Genomic DNA, 17078 nt, shown 5'->3' on the forward strand with positions numbered 1-17078 from the left:
TTAATCCATCAAAGTCAACATCATGCTATAAAACAAACTCTGCTCATTTTTTAATGGTCCACTTAGAACAGGCCCTAAAAAGTAAACCATCATCCTTTTGAAGGTCCCAAGGTATTAAGTCTCAAAAACTTTGGCTAAAGAATGCTATGATGTAAACAGAAGGCTCCTCCCTGCTTATAATGGAAGGCTGTATAAACACGTCTCCCAGGACTATAACTAACAACCCATTCCTTTCTTTGATGATTGATTCCAGGCCAGGATTTCTGCTGGTTAAGATCTGACCAGGTGGGGACCTGAAAACCGTACTCTGATTCTCCTGATCTGTGGCAGATGGCACTCGCCGCGTCTTACCACGGGAAGAAAAAAAATTGAAATGAAGGACAGGAAATTAATAGGTCTTTAAAACCAAACCAAACCAACAGAACAAAAATGGTCAAATCAAGCAAGCCAGCAGCGCCCTTCACCACAAGTACTCACGCAGAATCTACCGGCCAGAAGTTGATCAGAGTAACAGGACTGCAAAACAAAAAATGAGGTGGTGAAGAGAGACACAGGCAAACTCAGCCACAAAAAAAGTAAACAAATAAGTAGAAATAAATCAAAATAAAATAAAATACTGAAAGGTCAAAATAAATAAACTCCAGCCAATTAAGTATGAACTGTGAAAAGCAACGGCCAAACGCAGGTGGAAAGTGAAGTGAAAGAAAAACAAACAATTGTGCGATTGCCATTGGACATGGAAAACACAAGGGAAGGTTGAGTAGAGGTGGAGGTATCATCATTTGGATCACGAGAATCATCACTACTTACTGTGAAGAAATTTCTTGGGACTCTATTTTCTTTCAAGGGGATAAAAGCGACTAAGCAGGACCGCACAATCAGTTACAAAAAAGACACATGCCTGGCGTTTCGTTTCGTGAGGGAGGAAAACCCCAACGAAAGGCTGGAATCCCTCATTTGTAAACAGTCCCATATTTCTTAAAGGGGAAGCAGCAGCTGGCCCGGAGCTGCTCTCCCTGGGGGGTCCGGTTTAACTTTTGGAACTGGTAATTGGCACGGGACAACCGACAAGAGAAAATGGCAATTGAACACCAGCTTGTTTTTCTCTTTCCAGCTAAAGTCAAGTCTAAAGAAAGAAACAGGAGAGACTGTTTGCGCTTGGGAAGGAAGGAGGGATTCAGCGCACAGGAGCTCAGAGGCCTTCGCCAGTACTCACGTTTCCATGTTGTCCCCCTCTAAGACAGTCTGCACAGGCAGGTAGCCCATTCGGGGATGCTTCGCAAAATACCTTTTGGTTCGAAATTTGTTTTTCAGTACCTTGGCAAAGTCACGAACATCTTCTCCCGATGTAGTCTGAAAGGGAAATTGCGCAGAGATCAGACCCACGAGGGTAGAACGTCAAGGTAAAGGGCCAGGGCGGTGTTCTGCCGCAGGGTACTTGTTCTGTAACTGAGGAGACCATAGCGGGGAGTCAAGAGCGAAGTCTGTGGGTGGACACCGGGCCGGCCCACCCTTCACTAGTGGGGTTACCTTGCGCAACTTATTGACCTCTCGAAGGCTCAGACCGTCTGTAAAATGGGGGAAACAATAAGCTCACCAAGTTGTCATGATGAAGAAAGGAAGCAGAAGGAGTACCTAGTTTCTAGAGTCTTAAAGTCGACCTCAGGTTTGGCCACACTTTATAGTATTTTAAGAAATGATTTGGTCCACACTGAGGTCATGTTTCACCCACTGATTCTCACTCCATTTCACAGCGTGGCTCACTCTGCCTCACTGACTACCTTTGCAAGAGGAATGAAAGTGAGAAAGACACTAAGAACTGGATAATCACTCTGATGGTGGAAGAAAGGAAAGTTCTAGAGCAGAGTTTCCCAAACTTGGATGTGTGCGGCAACCGCCTGCAGATCCTGCTAAAATGCAGGTTGGATTTAACAAGTGAGGGCAGGGCCTGGGTATTGCATGTGTAACAAGCTCCCGGGTCCAGCAGTGCTGCGCACCGCCAGGCAGGAGCAGGTGGCGAGTGTTGAAAGAACATCAGATCGACACCCATTGGGTCTCACTACCCAGTCTATTTCCTTTCCATTTCATCAGTGATTCTTCCAAAGTTCTGTAAGCTACTGAACACTGTCCTCAAAATGACATCTAAGTTTCGAGAAAGTTCTGTCTCTTAATTCTAGAACCGTGGGCCTCAGAGAACCTTAGAGTGCTCATCGGTAAAAAGGGGATAATGATAATACCTATTTCGCAGAGTAGGATTTTTTTCTTTTAAGTAGGTTCCATACCTAGCATAGAGCCCAGCGTGGGGCTTGAACTCATGATCCTGAGACCTGAGCTGAGATCAAGAGTTGAACACTTAACCAACTTCAGCTCAGGTCATGATCTCACGGCTCATGAGTTCTAGCCCAACGTCAGGCTCTGAGTTGTCAGCACAGCCTCCTTCGGATTCTTTGTCTCCTTCTCTCTCTGCCCTTTCCCCGCTCATGCTCACTCGCGTGCGCTCTCTCTCAAAAATAAACATTAAGAAAAAAAAAATTTTAAAGGCAAATGCCTTGCGTTAGTTAAGCAAGACTGACCAAAAGTAGTGGATAATAAATTCTAAGGAACCCACATGACCGCCTCCCCAGACCCCGCCCCGACCCCGGGCCATACAACAAATCCGCACAACTGCAGGTACACAATATGGGTGGGAACGTATTCTCAATGACCACCAAAAAAAAGCCCTATTTGTTCATCCAAGACTATGTGTGGAGTAAGTCGGAGGCTTCCCTAGCGCTACAGGAAATCCGGAGCCACGTTAGTGGGGGAGCATCTTGGGAACTCCTAAATCACAGCGGTACACACCATGTTCAACACGGTACAAAAGGGAAACTCCTCCCAGGGAAACTAGCTGTCAGGCCGGGGAGGCATCTAACTTACCGGAGTGCAGTATTCAACCATGGGGTAGTGCATTTTATGGCCTTTTGCAACACGACCAGAAAAAAAGCAACTTTGGCAGATGTCATAATTAAAGTGCTTTAGACTCCTGTACCTGGTAAAACAAACAGACAAAAACAAACACATATGTATTTCTTCAAATCAAATTCCCACAGAATATTCTTGAATAAACCTTCCACGAGGTCTGAATTCTGCAAACGGAATGCAGGGGTCATTAATCCCACAGGTAAGTGATTCAGTTCCCACATTCACATTTCTCTGGTGCTTCTATAGTATCAAACCATTCTGGCACAAAGATTATCCTATAAACATATGGAAGGAGGGAAGAAGATTTCAGCTCTTCTTTAAACTCCACTAGGAATCCTTTCAGATTAAGTAGGAAGATAGTGGGAACCTTCCTCTCTTTTGAAGACCAAATGCAAGAATGGACAGAATTTTTAGGAGAGAGGGACGGATGCGGTGCAGGCCCCCTACTCGTTCTGGGGACAAACATTTTCTGAAGCGATTACTTGCCAAACAATTTTTATCAAGATAAAAAGCAATTTCACAAAATAAAGGAAACTTTCATAAAATTTCATAAAATAAAGGAAAATTAAAGAACCCTCATTTAAAATTCATCTTGCCTTAATCATGTTTTCTGAACAAGTGATACGATTCACATGGACGATGTGTTTCATGTGCCTCTCTTCAGAAAACCCCCACCAGTTACCCACACATAAGCAAGCCCCAAGAAAAGACGAATTGGGGTTGGATGTAAGAATTTGTCGTCTGGAAGAGCTAGGTGGTGCACATGCCCCCGATTTCAGTATATGGCATTGTTTCCTATTCTCCCTGCCTTTTGCTTTCTTAGCTAAGAACCTGAGCCAATTCAAATAAACATATTCCTTCTGCCACATATGGGAATGTGGGGGGAAAGCTACCTTTTTTTAGATCCCAGCCATCTTTTGAGAGGGGGAGGAGGAAAAAGAAGTGCCGAGTCCCAAAATAATCTAATTTGATCAGGGCAAAAGAATTCAATGCAAACTCCCTCTCCGGCCCTCCAAAGCCCTCCCCTTTTCTATTTTATAAATCCTGCCCCTGAACATGAATCTCACTGGCTAGGGAAGGTCAGAAAATAAAGGTAGGGAACATAATGCAGTCCCCTGGGGCTCGCCCTCCACCCCTCCACCCCCCATCCCCCATGGCATCATTCTTACCTGCTACAAACCAGGAAGGCAAACTGTTCCTTTTCGAGCACTGCCTACTGACTGTTATCTACCTAGGCCTTAGAAATCTCTGAGGGGCTTTGTGAAACCTCTCTGTCAACACTACCAAGCACAGAAGGACAAACACCAGGGGTAAAAGAGCAGTGAATAAAAGAAAGCACACAAATGGTACAAAGTAGTTATTAGGACACAAAGAAATAAAACAAGTCCAAGCATAACTAGAAAAAGTATTTACGTAGCTGTGAGGTCGATTCTGAACAGGCACAGACTATGTGGCTAGTTTACAACTTCATGGCTTATTCATCGCTATGGAAACCTTGATGGTGATCCAGATGTTTAAATACATCATCATTTCAAAATGCGGATTTGGGATTATTGTTGAGTAAGATTAATTCACTTCAAGATATCCCATCTCCCGAAACAAGTCAACAAGGCTGGAGATTTAAGAGCCAGTGGTTTTCCATGACATTTTATGAGTGTCAGAATAACAACCTGCTAGGTTTCCTATCTCTTTCACTTTTAAATTTATAAAGAACCTTTTCACTTTTTTAGCTGCTTGGTGAAATTTTCATTTACTTGCGTACTTTATATTCCCTTAGAAGTTCATTAGGATACTATGCAAGAGCATAATCAGATTCACAGGTAACAAAGTAAGTTCTGGGTTGCTAGAAACCATTCTTATTACTTTAGGGAAGAAAAACGCTACAGAGTGAGTAAGAAGCTGAGCTCCCGCAACAGGTGCCCCCACACAGTCATCTCTTAGTGTTAGAATGGATTCTGAGAGAATTTCTATAAAGAGAAGGGGAAGAAAACCTTGAAAATAAACCCCACAGAGACGGTTAAAAGTCTCAGGACCCCGGAAGGAGGCAACGCAGGTAATCCGCATACCCTTGACAGACAAATATGTCAGGGGAGGCAAGCAGTCAGTCAGTCCTGTTCAACCAAGGATGTGGCTCTGCAGAGCTCCACAAGGAAGGTGGAAAGGGGCACCTGCCTAACGAGTCAGAGCCACCAAAACAGCCCCGCGATCAGGGCAGTCCACCGTTTGGCAAGGAACGAACTCAGAGCAGCCGGCACAGGAGGTAAAAGATCAAGTCCTGAAACGGTGAGAACCACGAGGGAAGGTGCGCCACGGAGGGGGTTCCAGATACCTGAATCCGATGATCGGACACTCCTTGCAGATGTTGCACTTGGCCTGGTGCTTGGCAGTTTCTGCAGCAGCCACTCGGTGCAGCACAGGCAGCCACACCATGGACTGGGGCTCCAGTCGCATCCAGTCTAGGAAGAGGGCCGCTTCGATCTCAGGCTTATTATTAGCCTGCGTGGATGGGAGGGAGGGGGGCGAGGGGGGAGAGGGTGGCACAGGGCAAGAAGAGAAAGGACAGGAGGCATATGTCAGTGCGGACTATAAATTAAGAAAAAGACACCACGGCTGCGGCGAGCCTCACTTTTCACAACCCATTTCTGCAGACGCCCCCCCTAACACCCACGGGAGCCACCTACCCCTGCCATTACTCTGTGTGGCTGCTCCGTGACAAATAAGCAAAGCAAAACACACACCTGGGCCGACGCTACATTGAGCTCCGGTTTGGGAACACACGTGTTAAGAGTTAGCCGGAAGTGAAATGCAAGTGCTTATTGATAACATTTCACAGGGGCTTCAGGAAAAACCAACTCAGGAATTGATTCCTTGTTTTTCCTACAGAATCTATAACCCAGTGTTTCACAGAATCACAATGAAGAGCCCTTAAAATTCATCTGGTCCCAGAGCCTCCCTTTACAGACCAGAAAACGGTGACATAGGGGACGGAAGCTTTCCCAAGGCCGTACAACGGACGAGCCACAAGGAGCTGAGACGCTACCAGAATCGGAACTTCCTGGTCTTGTGCTGTCGTTATGGTGGCCTGTTGCTTCTTGTCTGTCCCTGTTTCTCTCCCTTCCAAAGTCTAAAGTGAATAAACACCACTCCTCCCAAAGAGTACAGTGATTTAAAAAAACTCAAAATACGTTTACCTACTGTTTATGGCTTACTATAGTTCATGCATTTTGATTACATCTTTATTAACCCTACATGACAGTGGGGTTATTTTGGGTTTTTTTTGTATTTTTAGATTGAGCAATATATCGACCACTATTTTCTTTTTCCATTGTCTCTTTCATCTCACACCTTCTATCGGGGATCACTTCTGCCTAACTATCCTTTAGAATGTTCTTTTAAGTGTCCTGTTGGTGGAGAATTTCTCAGGTTTTGCTTGGTCTGAAAAATCTCTCTTAAAAAAAAGTTGTATTTATTTACTTTTGAGAGAGAGAGAGAGAGAGAAAGAGAGAGAGAGAGAGAGAGAGAGAGAGAGAGAGAGAAAGAATAAGCAGGAGGGGCATAGAGAGAGAATTCTAATCAGGCTCCACACTGTCAGCAAAGAGCCCGATGCAGGGCTTGAACCTACAAACTGCAAGATCATGATGTGAGCTAAAATCAAGAGTCGGAGGCCTGACCAAGTGAGCCACCCAGGCGCCCCTCTCTTTTTGTAAATCCATACCCTTGACAGCTATCTTCATTACATATAGATTTTTAAACTGAATGGGGGGGTGTTTTTATTTTGTTTCACCGCACTGAATGATTATTCCACTTGACTTTTGCTGTCGCTACTGTTAGGAAGTCAGCAGTAAAGAACACTGTTGCTCCTTTGGAGGTAATATGTCCTCTTCCTGTCCTGTGTTAGGTTTCTAGGGCTTTTTTTTTTTTTTAATACTTTGTAGCATTCAGTGGGCTTTTCGAATCTCTGCCTTGGTCAGCTCTGGAATCTTCTCTGTCATGATCTCAACCAACAGTGCCTCTTCTCTACTTCCTCTCTGCTCTGCTTACAGGAATCTATTAGCTAAATGTTAAGACTTTCTCAACATTTAGCCTGCATTTCTCTGGATAGGCCCTCTTCATGTTTCATTTCCAACAAGCCCTCTTACCCTACCAGCTGGCTCTCTCTCTCTCTTTACTAGCATCTGGTCAGGTATTAAACCCATTCAGTAAGTTTGAAATTTGGGCTATTGCACTTTCAACATCTACAAATTCTACCTAGTCATTTTAAGGTCATTTCTAAAAATCCTATGGCTTACTGTAGAGATTTTTCATTGTTACCTGTTTTTTGTTTTGGTGTGGTTTTTGTTTTTGACGGAGGAAACACTTCTCAAAGAATAATCTAATGATTCCAAGCTGTGAAATTCCTAAGGGTCTGCTTCTGCAGTCTGTTATTTCTGCTGGCCCTCAGTCACTTAGTGTGTTTCCTGTGTGCTTACTTTTTTTTTCAATACGTAGTACAGTGACCTTAAGAAAAATCTTCTGGACATACCTGGAGCCCAAGAATGGAAGTGATGTCTACAGATATGACTGTCACTTGCCTTTGCCAACACCCAGAGGACACTGCCTATTCGGGGACCATTTTAAATGGAACACATGATGGGACAGTTTAGTGTCACACAAGCAGTGAGTATTTGCACTGTAAACCCATGTTGCTTCTCCAGGAATGTGGTTCACTGAGAATGAATGAATCTATTCGCACTGCAGACAGAAAAGCAACAGGGTTTGAGCCGATGGGTCTTTTGGCTTGCAAAGCTCACCACTTGAGCCACAGTTTAGTCATTAGCCCTAGTTATAAATTTAAAATTATAATGAGCCATTTGACCTTGAGTCTCCTAGCTGCAAAATGCTACCGTTTGAGGTACTGATCAAAAGCTTCTGTTGAGCGCTTTTCTCTATGTACGGCGCAATCACAGAGGTACTCTGTGGACAGTGAAAAATACAAATAAAAAAGAATTTCAGAACCTAAAGATCAAAGGGAGCATGCAAGGGAACTCATCGTTTTGGAACAGCCCTACAGAACTCCTAGACCTTCCACGACCATGAGTCCAAACTCTTACGCAATGCCACTGTGTTCTTACCGTCACTGTATAAACATCAGCCGTGCGACGGAGCAAACATCCTTAGTGGATGACCTTGAACACCTGAGTACAGGTACCCCTGTCAAACATGTGTCATCACCCAGAGCTGAAATCCACAGAGCACAGGCTCTAGAATCCAGCCACAAAGAGTTCAAACCCCAACCCATTTACTGGCTGTATGACCTTGGGAAAGTAACTTTACCTTTCAATGTCTTTTTTTAAAATTTTTTTATGTCTTTATTTTATTTTTTGAGAGACAGACAGATACTGAGTGGAGGAGGGGCAGAGAGAGAGGAAGACACAGAATCTGAAGCAGGCTCCAGGCTCTGAGCTAGTTGTCAGCACAGAGTCCAATGGGGGACTTGAACCCATGGACTGTGAGATCATGACCTGAGCCGAAGTCAGATGCTTAACTGACTGAGCCACCCAGGCGCTCCAGTCTTTCTGTGTCTTAATCTATAAATCGCACCCGCCTCCGAGGGCTGTCTGAGGATTTCAGTGAGCGAAATGAAAGGCACGTGGAACACTGGCACACAGCAAGAGCCCCCGCATTGTGTGCTACTGTTACCCTATTACCATCCATCCAACCAGAAACTGTAAGGTCTCAGACGTTACAGATCCCTTTCAGGATTTGACCAGAGCGGTCAGATCTGTCCATGCGTCTTCATCTCTATTCTTTTATGGATTCCTCAGAGGACATGCCTTGGTTTGCCACTGTCCTTGAGAAAACTACCTCCCAAATACGATCTGTTGGGAATGGTCGCTCCACTGGTCTGGACAGTGTAATTGGATGGCTTTCTTTTGTTCTGTACTGTGCGTTCACATAGCGTTTCCACTCAAGAAAAATCTCTGGGCCAGTATTTCTCAGGGCATCCAGCAGACCAATCATCCAACAAAACGCTTTGAGAGAAGAAGGTCCAATTAATTACAGAAATAGTGCCCACATTACATCTGCCTCTTAAAATACTTAATGCATGTTAACATATTAAGCTGAGGAGTCATCGTTGGTAAAGAAGCACGTTAAACTTTGTCTGACCTCAGAATTTCCCACACTAATTATTGAGTGATCCCAAGACCTTTACCTTAAAAAAAAAAAAAAAGGACTTTTAAGGCTTGTGAACACCACAAGGCACGAAGGCTGTGTTGGGCACAATGGGAAATGCTGTTCTTGGCTGTTTCAGTGATTACTCTGCACTTGCTCAGTTGGGATCGGTGTCCTGTCACTTTTGCCAAGAACTTTCAGGTTAGTTTGAGCTCGCTGTACCATCGCATCCAAATTTTTAAGAATTCCGACTCCCAAAGCCAGGAGAACAGCTATTCTTCCCTGCTTTGTGTGTCATTTTTGTATTTTTTAAACTTATTTGTTTTGAAATACTTTTTCCATCTTACAGCACGTATTCTGTCTTCATCAAAAAGTCAGCGGTGAAAATACCGAGCAGGCCAAGGTCGGACAGGAGCCCCCACCCCCACAGCCGGGGATGCAGCTCGGGCCAACACGAACCCGGTTATACTGCCACGGGGTCCCCCGCACATGCTTTTCTGCCTTGTGCACGAAAGCACGAGAGACTCTGTCGAAGGAACTACAAGTTTCAGCTGCAATATGTCCTCTAACAATCGCTTGCTCCACTGGTCTAGAAACTGACTTCATCCAAATAACCCTTTCTAGCTGGGAGACAAACCAGTACAGAAAGCCAGGACAATAGGAAGCACCAGTAATTCGCTCGTATTGAAAACATGGACTTACTGTTGCTTAAGCTGAACCGAAGACATTTTGTTCTCGCTAAGGTTTAAACGATAGTTTAACGGTGGATTAAAAGATATGCTACGGAGTAAACATTCACGCTTAATACAGGAAGTGTGATAAGCACAGAAAGCTTCTATTCATTCCGGGAGATGGAAAGTAAAACTCCGACCGTGAGTCAGCGACAGATTTAGGTATAAAAAATAAAAGTAAAAAAGAAAGCAAGAAACACCGTGACTATGATGTGTAAGTGAAGGCAGAGCAAATACAGCGTGAGGAAGCGGTCTCACGACCCTCAGTGCTGTTCAAACCCTTCTTGGAAAACACCGTCTAGTTCTGGTGGCTACAGCTGACACAGAACTTCGAGAAGGCTTGGCAGAAAGGCACAGGATAATTAAAGGGTTTGAAAGACCTATGAGAAGAGTTTAAGGGAATTGGGATTATTTAGCCAAGAACAAAAAAAGAGACTGTGCAAGAAAGAGTGGCTGAAGGGGCGATTTAATAACAGTTTTCAATTATGTGAATGGCTCTTGCAGAGGGGCCTGTGACCAGCTGTTCGATCCCTCCACTGAGGACAGAACAAGAAGAAACAGGCTTAAGCAGCATGAACAATTTAGGCTGTAACTCATACAGAATTTCCTGATGCAGAAAGTTGTTAAAGCATTAGTGTGAATTACCAAGGGAAGCTAGAAAATGCTCTGCTTTTTCAAAATACTATAGATTCTCTCGTGTTTAAAGGCTGGAAATTCTCCAGGTTCTTTCTAGCTCCCGGGATGGAAGACCCATCATTTTGGCTCTTTTAAAACTATTCACTGATGCCAACTGATAGCGCTGAAGACGAGATATGCGGATTCACATTCTCTTTCTGTTTCGATGTTTCATTTTTACTACAAAGCATTCTGTATCCTAGTGGTATATTCGCTCTCCTTTTGTTTGGCAATAAGGAAGGAAAGAATTAAAAACCAGGCAAGCTTCTATGAAGATCTAACAGAACTAAAACGAAAACTCAGCTAAAATCACATTTTGGCATTCTAGAAAAAATAAATAAGGACAGATTGGCGCAGGAGGAAGTTGGTGAGGACAAAAGGCTGGTAAGATGGTACTGAGTTGGGATGATCCTTTTAGGTGCAATAATTTGCTGACCCACATATAGGCCTCCGATCACTTCTTTCAGTATCAAGGATGACCTTGCCCTGTCCCTTAAAGGCCACTTTCAAACCATCAAAGCAAAAACTCTTCGAACAGGTGATTTAGCCCTGGGTTTGGTCTTGTTCTAGTTTCTGGTTTTCGCCACTACTCTATTTGGTCCTTCCCGGGGCAAAGATATCTATCACAACCCCTTCCGTTGTGACGGCCGCAGCGGAGAAGGATCTCGGCTTTCCACCTCACCGATCAGCAGCTCTCCGTGGCACGGCGGCCAGGGAAGGCGTTGGCATCACTACTGCCTTCCATCCCGGCGCACTGCGACGTGGGGCTTTATCCGTCTTAACAAGGTACAGACACCGTTCCAGGAATCCCAGGTTCTGGACTTTCCTGCCAGAAGGTATAATTACCAAGGTAATAATCTCAAAAGGGATTACAGGGCAAGTTTGGCGTTGCGGGATCTGCCGGGGTTCAGGATGACTCTGGGGTTTCTCTCACGTTATCCTTTCCGTAAAGCCTTAGGCACCAAAGGACCAGGCCCTACGTGGCTGCCAGGGAGTCAACCCGCAAGCTCATTTTTCTGTTTGGGATAACAGGATTAGCTCGTGGCTCCAGAAGAAACGGGACGGGAAGATTTCTCCGCATGCCCAACCCCCCAGCTGCCATAAACACGTACGCTGTATTTTTAAGACAAGGCAATTAGCATCTCAACTTTGAGGTTTTTGAAAAAAATGGCAGTGATTAATAAACTGAAAAAAAAAACTGTATAAAGAGAAGTAAACGTCACACGAGAGACTACCCAGTAGTTCTCAGATGATAAAAACAGACAAAAAAACCAAACTAACAACCTAAAAACACTACTTGCCTAAACCTAAGGACAGGAACTGGGTTTCTATCCCATCAAAGTTTACAGAATTGAACGGAACTGAAAGAGGGGACAGGAATTAAGCTGCAGTGTGACCACAATAAATAAAAGGAAGGATTAGAGTATCTGAATGAGGTTAGAATTTAAAAAAAACGCCGAGTCATCCTGAAAGAAAGAGCAACAAAGTTAAACCTCGAAGGGCCGTCAAAGGAGATGGCAGAGTAAGAACATTCTCAAAACTAGCTCAAGTTGACTTTTAAATGCTTTCTAAAGTAAATGTCTCTCTGTTGGTTTGCCTGTTATTACATCATATACCAAAAGGCTAATAGTCTCTTTGTAAATGTGGAGGATATGTTTAGAATGATCTGGAAACCAGGTCTGCAGGGAAGCTCACAGGAAGGAATTCATGGTTGACAGGTCAGCGGTCTCCGGTAGGGACACTTTTGCATCCTACAGGACATCTGACAATGTCTGGGGACATTTCTGGTTGTCACAACTGGGGGAGGGATATTACCGGTGTGTGGTAGAGAGGGGCCAGGGTCCTGCTAGATACCTGACAATGCACAGGACAGCCCCCTCCAACTAAGAATTTTCTGGGCCCAACTGTCAGTAGTGCCAAGACCGAGAAACCCCGCCCAAATGTTCACGTCTCACGTGACCCAGGGTCATGCGTCAAAATTCAGAAACTTTCATTTCCTTCTCTGTGAGACCCCCATACCATGTAAAAACATTAATATTAAACAAACATTGTATGTCTTTTCTCCCATAAAGAAAATTCAGAAACTAACACAGTGTTAACCAAGCGCCAGACGTTCCTGGGGCCCCGCGGGGCACGCAAGGTGCAGGGAGGTGGTCTCCACAGCACAGGCCCGGAGAAGCCACGACAGGCCTGCTCCGCTCTTCGGTGAGAGATGAAAGCCACGTTGGTCGACATATTGTGAGCAGAGGAAAGAAAAAGGACTAAGAAACAAAACAAACACACACCGAGCCAGGAGTCCCGTGGGGACCTGCTCAAACTGTACTCTCAGATCTGGAACCGGGCTGCTTCTCAGAGACACAACCCTACGCAATGTCTTCCTGGATTGATTTATTCATGGCAAATAACGATCCCAATCACCTAGTACAAGAGCGTGGGTCTGTGCACGTGCACATGTGTACGGATTCGTGCACACATGTGTGCTGTCATTTTATTCAGGAGAGGGCTTGCCCATTTAGAAGAAAAATAATAACTAGGGGCGCCTGGGTGGCTCAGTCCGTTAAGCGTTGGACTTCAGCTCAGGTCAGGATCTCACGGCTTGGGACTTCGAGTCCCGTGGCGGGCTCTGTGCTGACAGCTCAGAGCCTGGAGCCGGCCTTGGATTTTGTGTCTTCTCTCTTTCTACCCCTCCCCCACTTGCCCCTCTCTCTCTATAGCTCTCTCTCTCCCCCATCCCCTCCCAAAACAAACATTAAAAAAAGAAAAATAACTAAATATATAAATGTTGAATACATTCATATGCATGAAGAGAATTTGAAAACAGTCTCATGGACAGGAAAAGGTAAATTTATGGAAAACACGAGGACAAACCAAGGATTTTTTTTAAGTTTCACTTGGTGTTTCATTAGTAAAATATCCCCTTCATAAATCCAAATAACCATTTCAATAACACTACGCTGTTATCAGATAAAGGCATTCACCACTCACAACCCAACTTCTCTGGCCCTGATCGTGAAATGCTTGTGTTTGGGTAGATTTGCTACATTTGAATTGATCCCAACTGTTTTGCGTATTAGTGTGTACAGAGAGACTGTAAAACTACAAGGAGAATCACTATCCAGGGTCAGACGGCACAGGACAGCCAGTTCCTGGCTGTTCCCTGAGCTGTTATTAGAATTTCTTTAACCACCTCTAAATCTACCAAGGGCATCAGTGGAATATTTTACATAAGAGAGAAGTCTGCACTAGCAACAGACATAAAAGGAGGAACAAGAACAAGCTGTAAAGAATATTAATGACTCTTCTTCCAAACAATCCCAATTTTTATGGAAAGCAAATGACTGATAAAAAAAAAAACCCATCTCCTATAAAACTATACAAAAGCTGCTCTCCACAAAACAGGAAGAAGGTGGCATTTTGATCCTCTCAAACACAAGATACTTGAGTCGCTGAGGCGATGACAGGCACGGACACAAGAGAACACTGATGCGCGATTCCGCACAAGGCTGGTTCACTGCTTCACATCTTGCCCTTGGTCTCTGCTACTTCTACTCAGATGGTAGTTGGTCTCGTGTGAAAGGCCACACTGTATGGACAGGACTCTTTGCTGTATTTTCTATCTCTGTTACCAGAGTCATTTCCCAGAAGACCAGGCGATCTTTGTTGATAATGACCAAGCTTTGAAATGAGCACAGTAATCCATTTCCTGTCCTGCCTTTTCCATTTAGAACACTGAGAATCTAATCAAAAAGGGACACATGCACCACCGTGTTTATAGGAGCGTTATTCACAAGAGCCCAATTCTGGAAGCAGCCCAAGTGTCCGGTGACAGATGACTGGATAAAGGTAGGAGAGTGAGTGAGTGAGTGAGTGAGTGAGTGTGTGTGTGTGTGTGTGTGTGTGTAACGGAATTATTACTGAGCTATAAAAAAGGAAGGGGGCACCTGGGTGGCTCAGTCAGTTAAGCATCCAACTGTGGCTCAGGTCACCATCTCACAGTTTCTGAGTTCGAGCCTTGCACTGTTCTCTGAGCTGACGGATCAGAGCCTAGGGCCTGCTTTGAATTCTGGGTGTGTGTCTCTGTCACTGCCCCTCTCTGCTTGTGCTCTCTGTGTCTCAAAAATAAATAAATGTTAAAAAGATTTTTAAAAGAACGATATCTTGCCATTTGCAACATGGATGGATCGAGAGGGTATTATGCTAAGTGAAATAAGTAAGAGAAAGACAAAAACCACATGATTTTTACTCATATGTGGAATTTAGAAAGAGAACAAATGAGCAAAAGTTAAACAGAGAGACGGACAGACAAATCAAGAAACAGATTCTTAACTATAGAGAACTGATGGTCACCAGAGGGGAGGTGGGCAGGGGATGGGTTGAATGGGGGATGGGCATCAAGGAGGGCACTTGTGCAGAGCACCAGCTGTTCTAAGTGATGAATCACTGTATTGTGGCCTGAAACAAATATTTAACACGATCTGTTACCTACGGTGGAATTAAAATTAAAAAAATAAAAATAAACGGGAGAAAAAAACACAAACTGTGGAAAACCCATAGAAAAGGATACTGTTTAGTAATTTAAAAAGAATGATATGGATACACACAATATAAATAAATTTCAATTGTGCTGAGTAAAAGTCAGGCAAAAATGAGCACATCCTATAAAATTCCATTTGCCTAGAACTAGAGACCATGCAAAGTATCTATAGTGACAGAGAGCAGGGAAGCTGCCCTCTAGAGATGGGGCTGGGCACAGGGGACCCAGGAGGGTCTGAAGGGGCTGCCAAGGGGCCTAAAAATACTTCCGGGCGATCAGAGATATGCTCATTTTGATTGCTGTGATGGACTCATATGTACACGTCAAAAATGATCAAATTGCACCCTTTAAAAATCTCAAGTGTAAAAATGAACAACTCATTACTAAAGAGAGAAGACTGGAGTAATGAAAAAACTCAGAGATAAGGAACTCTTGATATAATATGTTTAACTATGTTACAGAGGAAAAAAAGGCTCAAAGAAATTAAGGAAACAGCTCAAGACCATTATCTGAATACTTCAATACGTGTGCAGAAAGCAGTCTTAAAAAGGAAAGACAGAAGTGATCTCCTATGAGAACAGACAGGTTGAGCTCTGAAATCTTATGAATCTTTAACGTGTTGGAGAGTTCTATGGGCTCGGATACGCAAGTAAGGCCTACCTGACACATGCCCAGCTGCTAAATGTTCAACAAAATTGTGTGCTGACCTATGGACTGCCATCTGAAGGTACAAAGTGAACTGTCAAAAGCGATTGTGATAAACACATATTCTTATCTTTTTTTAAAAAAATTCTTTTAATGTTTATTTTTTGAGAGAGACAGAGACAGAGCACAAAATGGGGAAGAGGAGAGAGAGAGAGGGAGTCACAGAATCTGAAGCAGGCTCCAGGCTCTGAGTTGCCAGCACAGAGCCCGACGTGGGACTCAACCTATGAACCAGGACTGAAACCCACAGACCGGGAGATCATGACCTGAGCCGACGTCAGACGCCTAACTGAGCCACCCAGTTGTCCCAACACTTCTATCGTCTCTGATCGCCTCCTTTCCCCCTTCTTTCTGGTATCACAGGCTATGGCACGTACAAGCTACAAAGACTGACAGGTTCAAGACAACACACACTGAAGCAGCAAACAGGAAAAGAAGAAACAGAAGAGCCTATGAGCATCTCAGTCCTCACGAGCACACAGGTCATGTTACACCCTTTGGTTAACGCGTCACTCCTATCAAAGGGCTGGCTGCTATGGGAATGTATTTACTAGGTAGATGTTTGCAGCACTATGGAGGAAAAAAGGCCTGTCGACTCTGTGCGCTGGTATTTTAGGCAATGCCGTGGCGAAAGTAGTATCCAAAGGCAGTTCAGTCAAGAGCAATCTCAAGTCTTGTACATTCAACATCATTTTGGACGTCCCCTGGGATACTCAAAAACAGAGAGGGAAGACGTGGAAACGCTTCTCTACAGAAGAAACCCAGCTACTACGTATGGAAAGAAAGGTCGAGTCAAAAAACCACTCATATGCAACCACCAATACGACCACTGAATTAGAAAAGGGTCATCAGTCGAGGCTCTAACAAGAGGGTGAAAGGCTGTAAGGAATAGGATATTCACAGTCTCCAAATAGCGCACAAATGACTTCTGATTACAGAGGGAAAAGGACACTTTTACGATGGAAATATGTGGCAGAAACTGCCTTCACATAGTTAGTTAGCATCATCAGTAAAAACAAAACAACACAAAACAATGTGTCATTTTGTCCCTCTACACGTGATGTAGTGAGGAGACAACATCGCCTCTGTTGTCTTCCTGCCAAAAATTTTCACCTGTGTCTCATCAGGGAGCAGTAAGGAGAAAAATCCCCAAAGCAAGACATTCTTTAAGAGAACTGGCCATTTGTAGGAAAGTGGATGGACCTTGAGGGTGTCATGCTAAGCGAAATAAGTCAGGCAGAGAAGGACAGATACCATATGTTTGCACTCATAGGTCTCACAGGAAATTTTCAGAATGATCTAGCTTCAAGAAAAGCAAG

At 44.1% G+C, this 17078-nt stretch overlaps 1 protein-coding gene across 11 annotated transcripts in view; it reads right to left on the reverse strand.

Moving 5' to 3' along the window:
- DMD (dystrophin) overlaps window positions 1-17078 on the reverse strand; it is a 1657593-nt gene that overhangs the window by 63132 nt on the left and 1577383 nt on the right. For 9 of the 11 annotated variants that reach the window (XM_029929473.1, XM_029929472.1, XM_029929470.1 and 6 more), the window contains 4 exons: window positions 5291-5457; window positions 2917-3028; window positions 1217-1353; window positions 478-516 (listed from right to left, as the gene is read on the reverse strand). In XM_029929473.1, coding sequence (XP_029785333.1) covers window positions 478-516; window positions 1217-1353; window positions 2917-3028; window positions 5291-5457 — 455 coding nt within the window. The remainder of the gene's footprint in view (window positions 1-477; window positions 517-1216; window positions 1354-2916; window positions 3029-5290; window positions 5458-17078) is intronic. The other 2 variants (XM_029929466.1, XM_029929474.1) reach the window with 1 other exon arrangement.

Source organism: Suricata suricatta, chromosome X (genome assembly GCF_006229205.1).
Source record: "Suricata suricatta isolate VVHF042 chromosome X, meerkat_22Aug2017_6uvM2_HiC, whole genome shotgun sequence".
NCBI classification, from domain to species: domain Eukaryota; kingdom Metazoa; phylum Chordata; class Mammalia; order Carnivora; family Herpestidae; genus Suricata; species Suricata suricatta.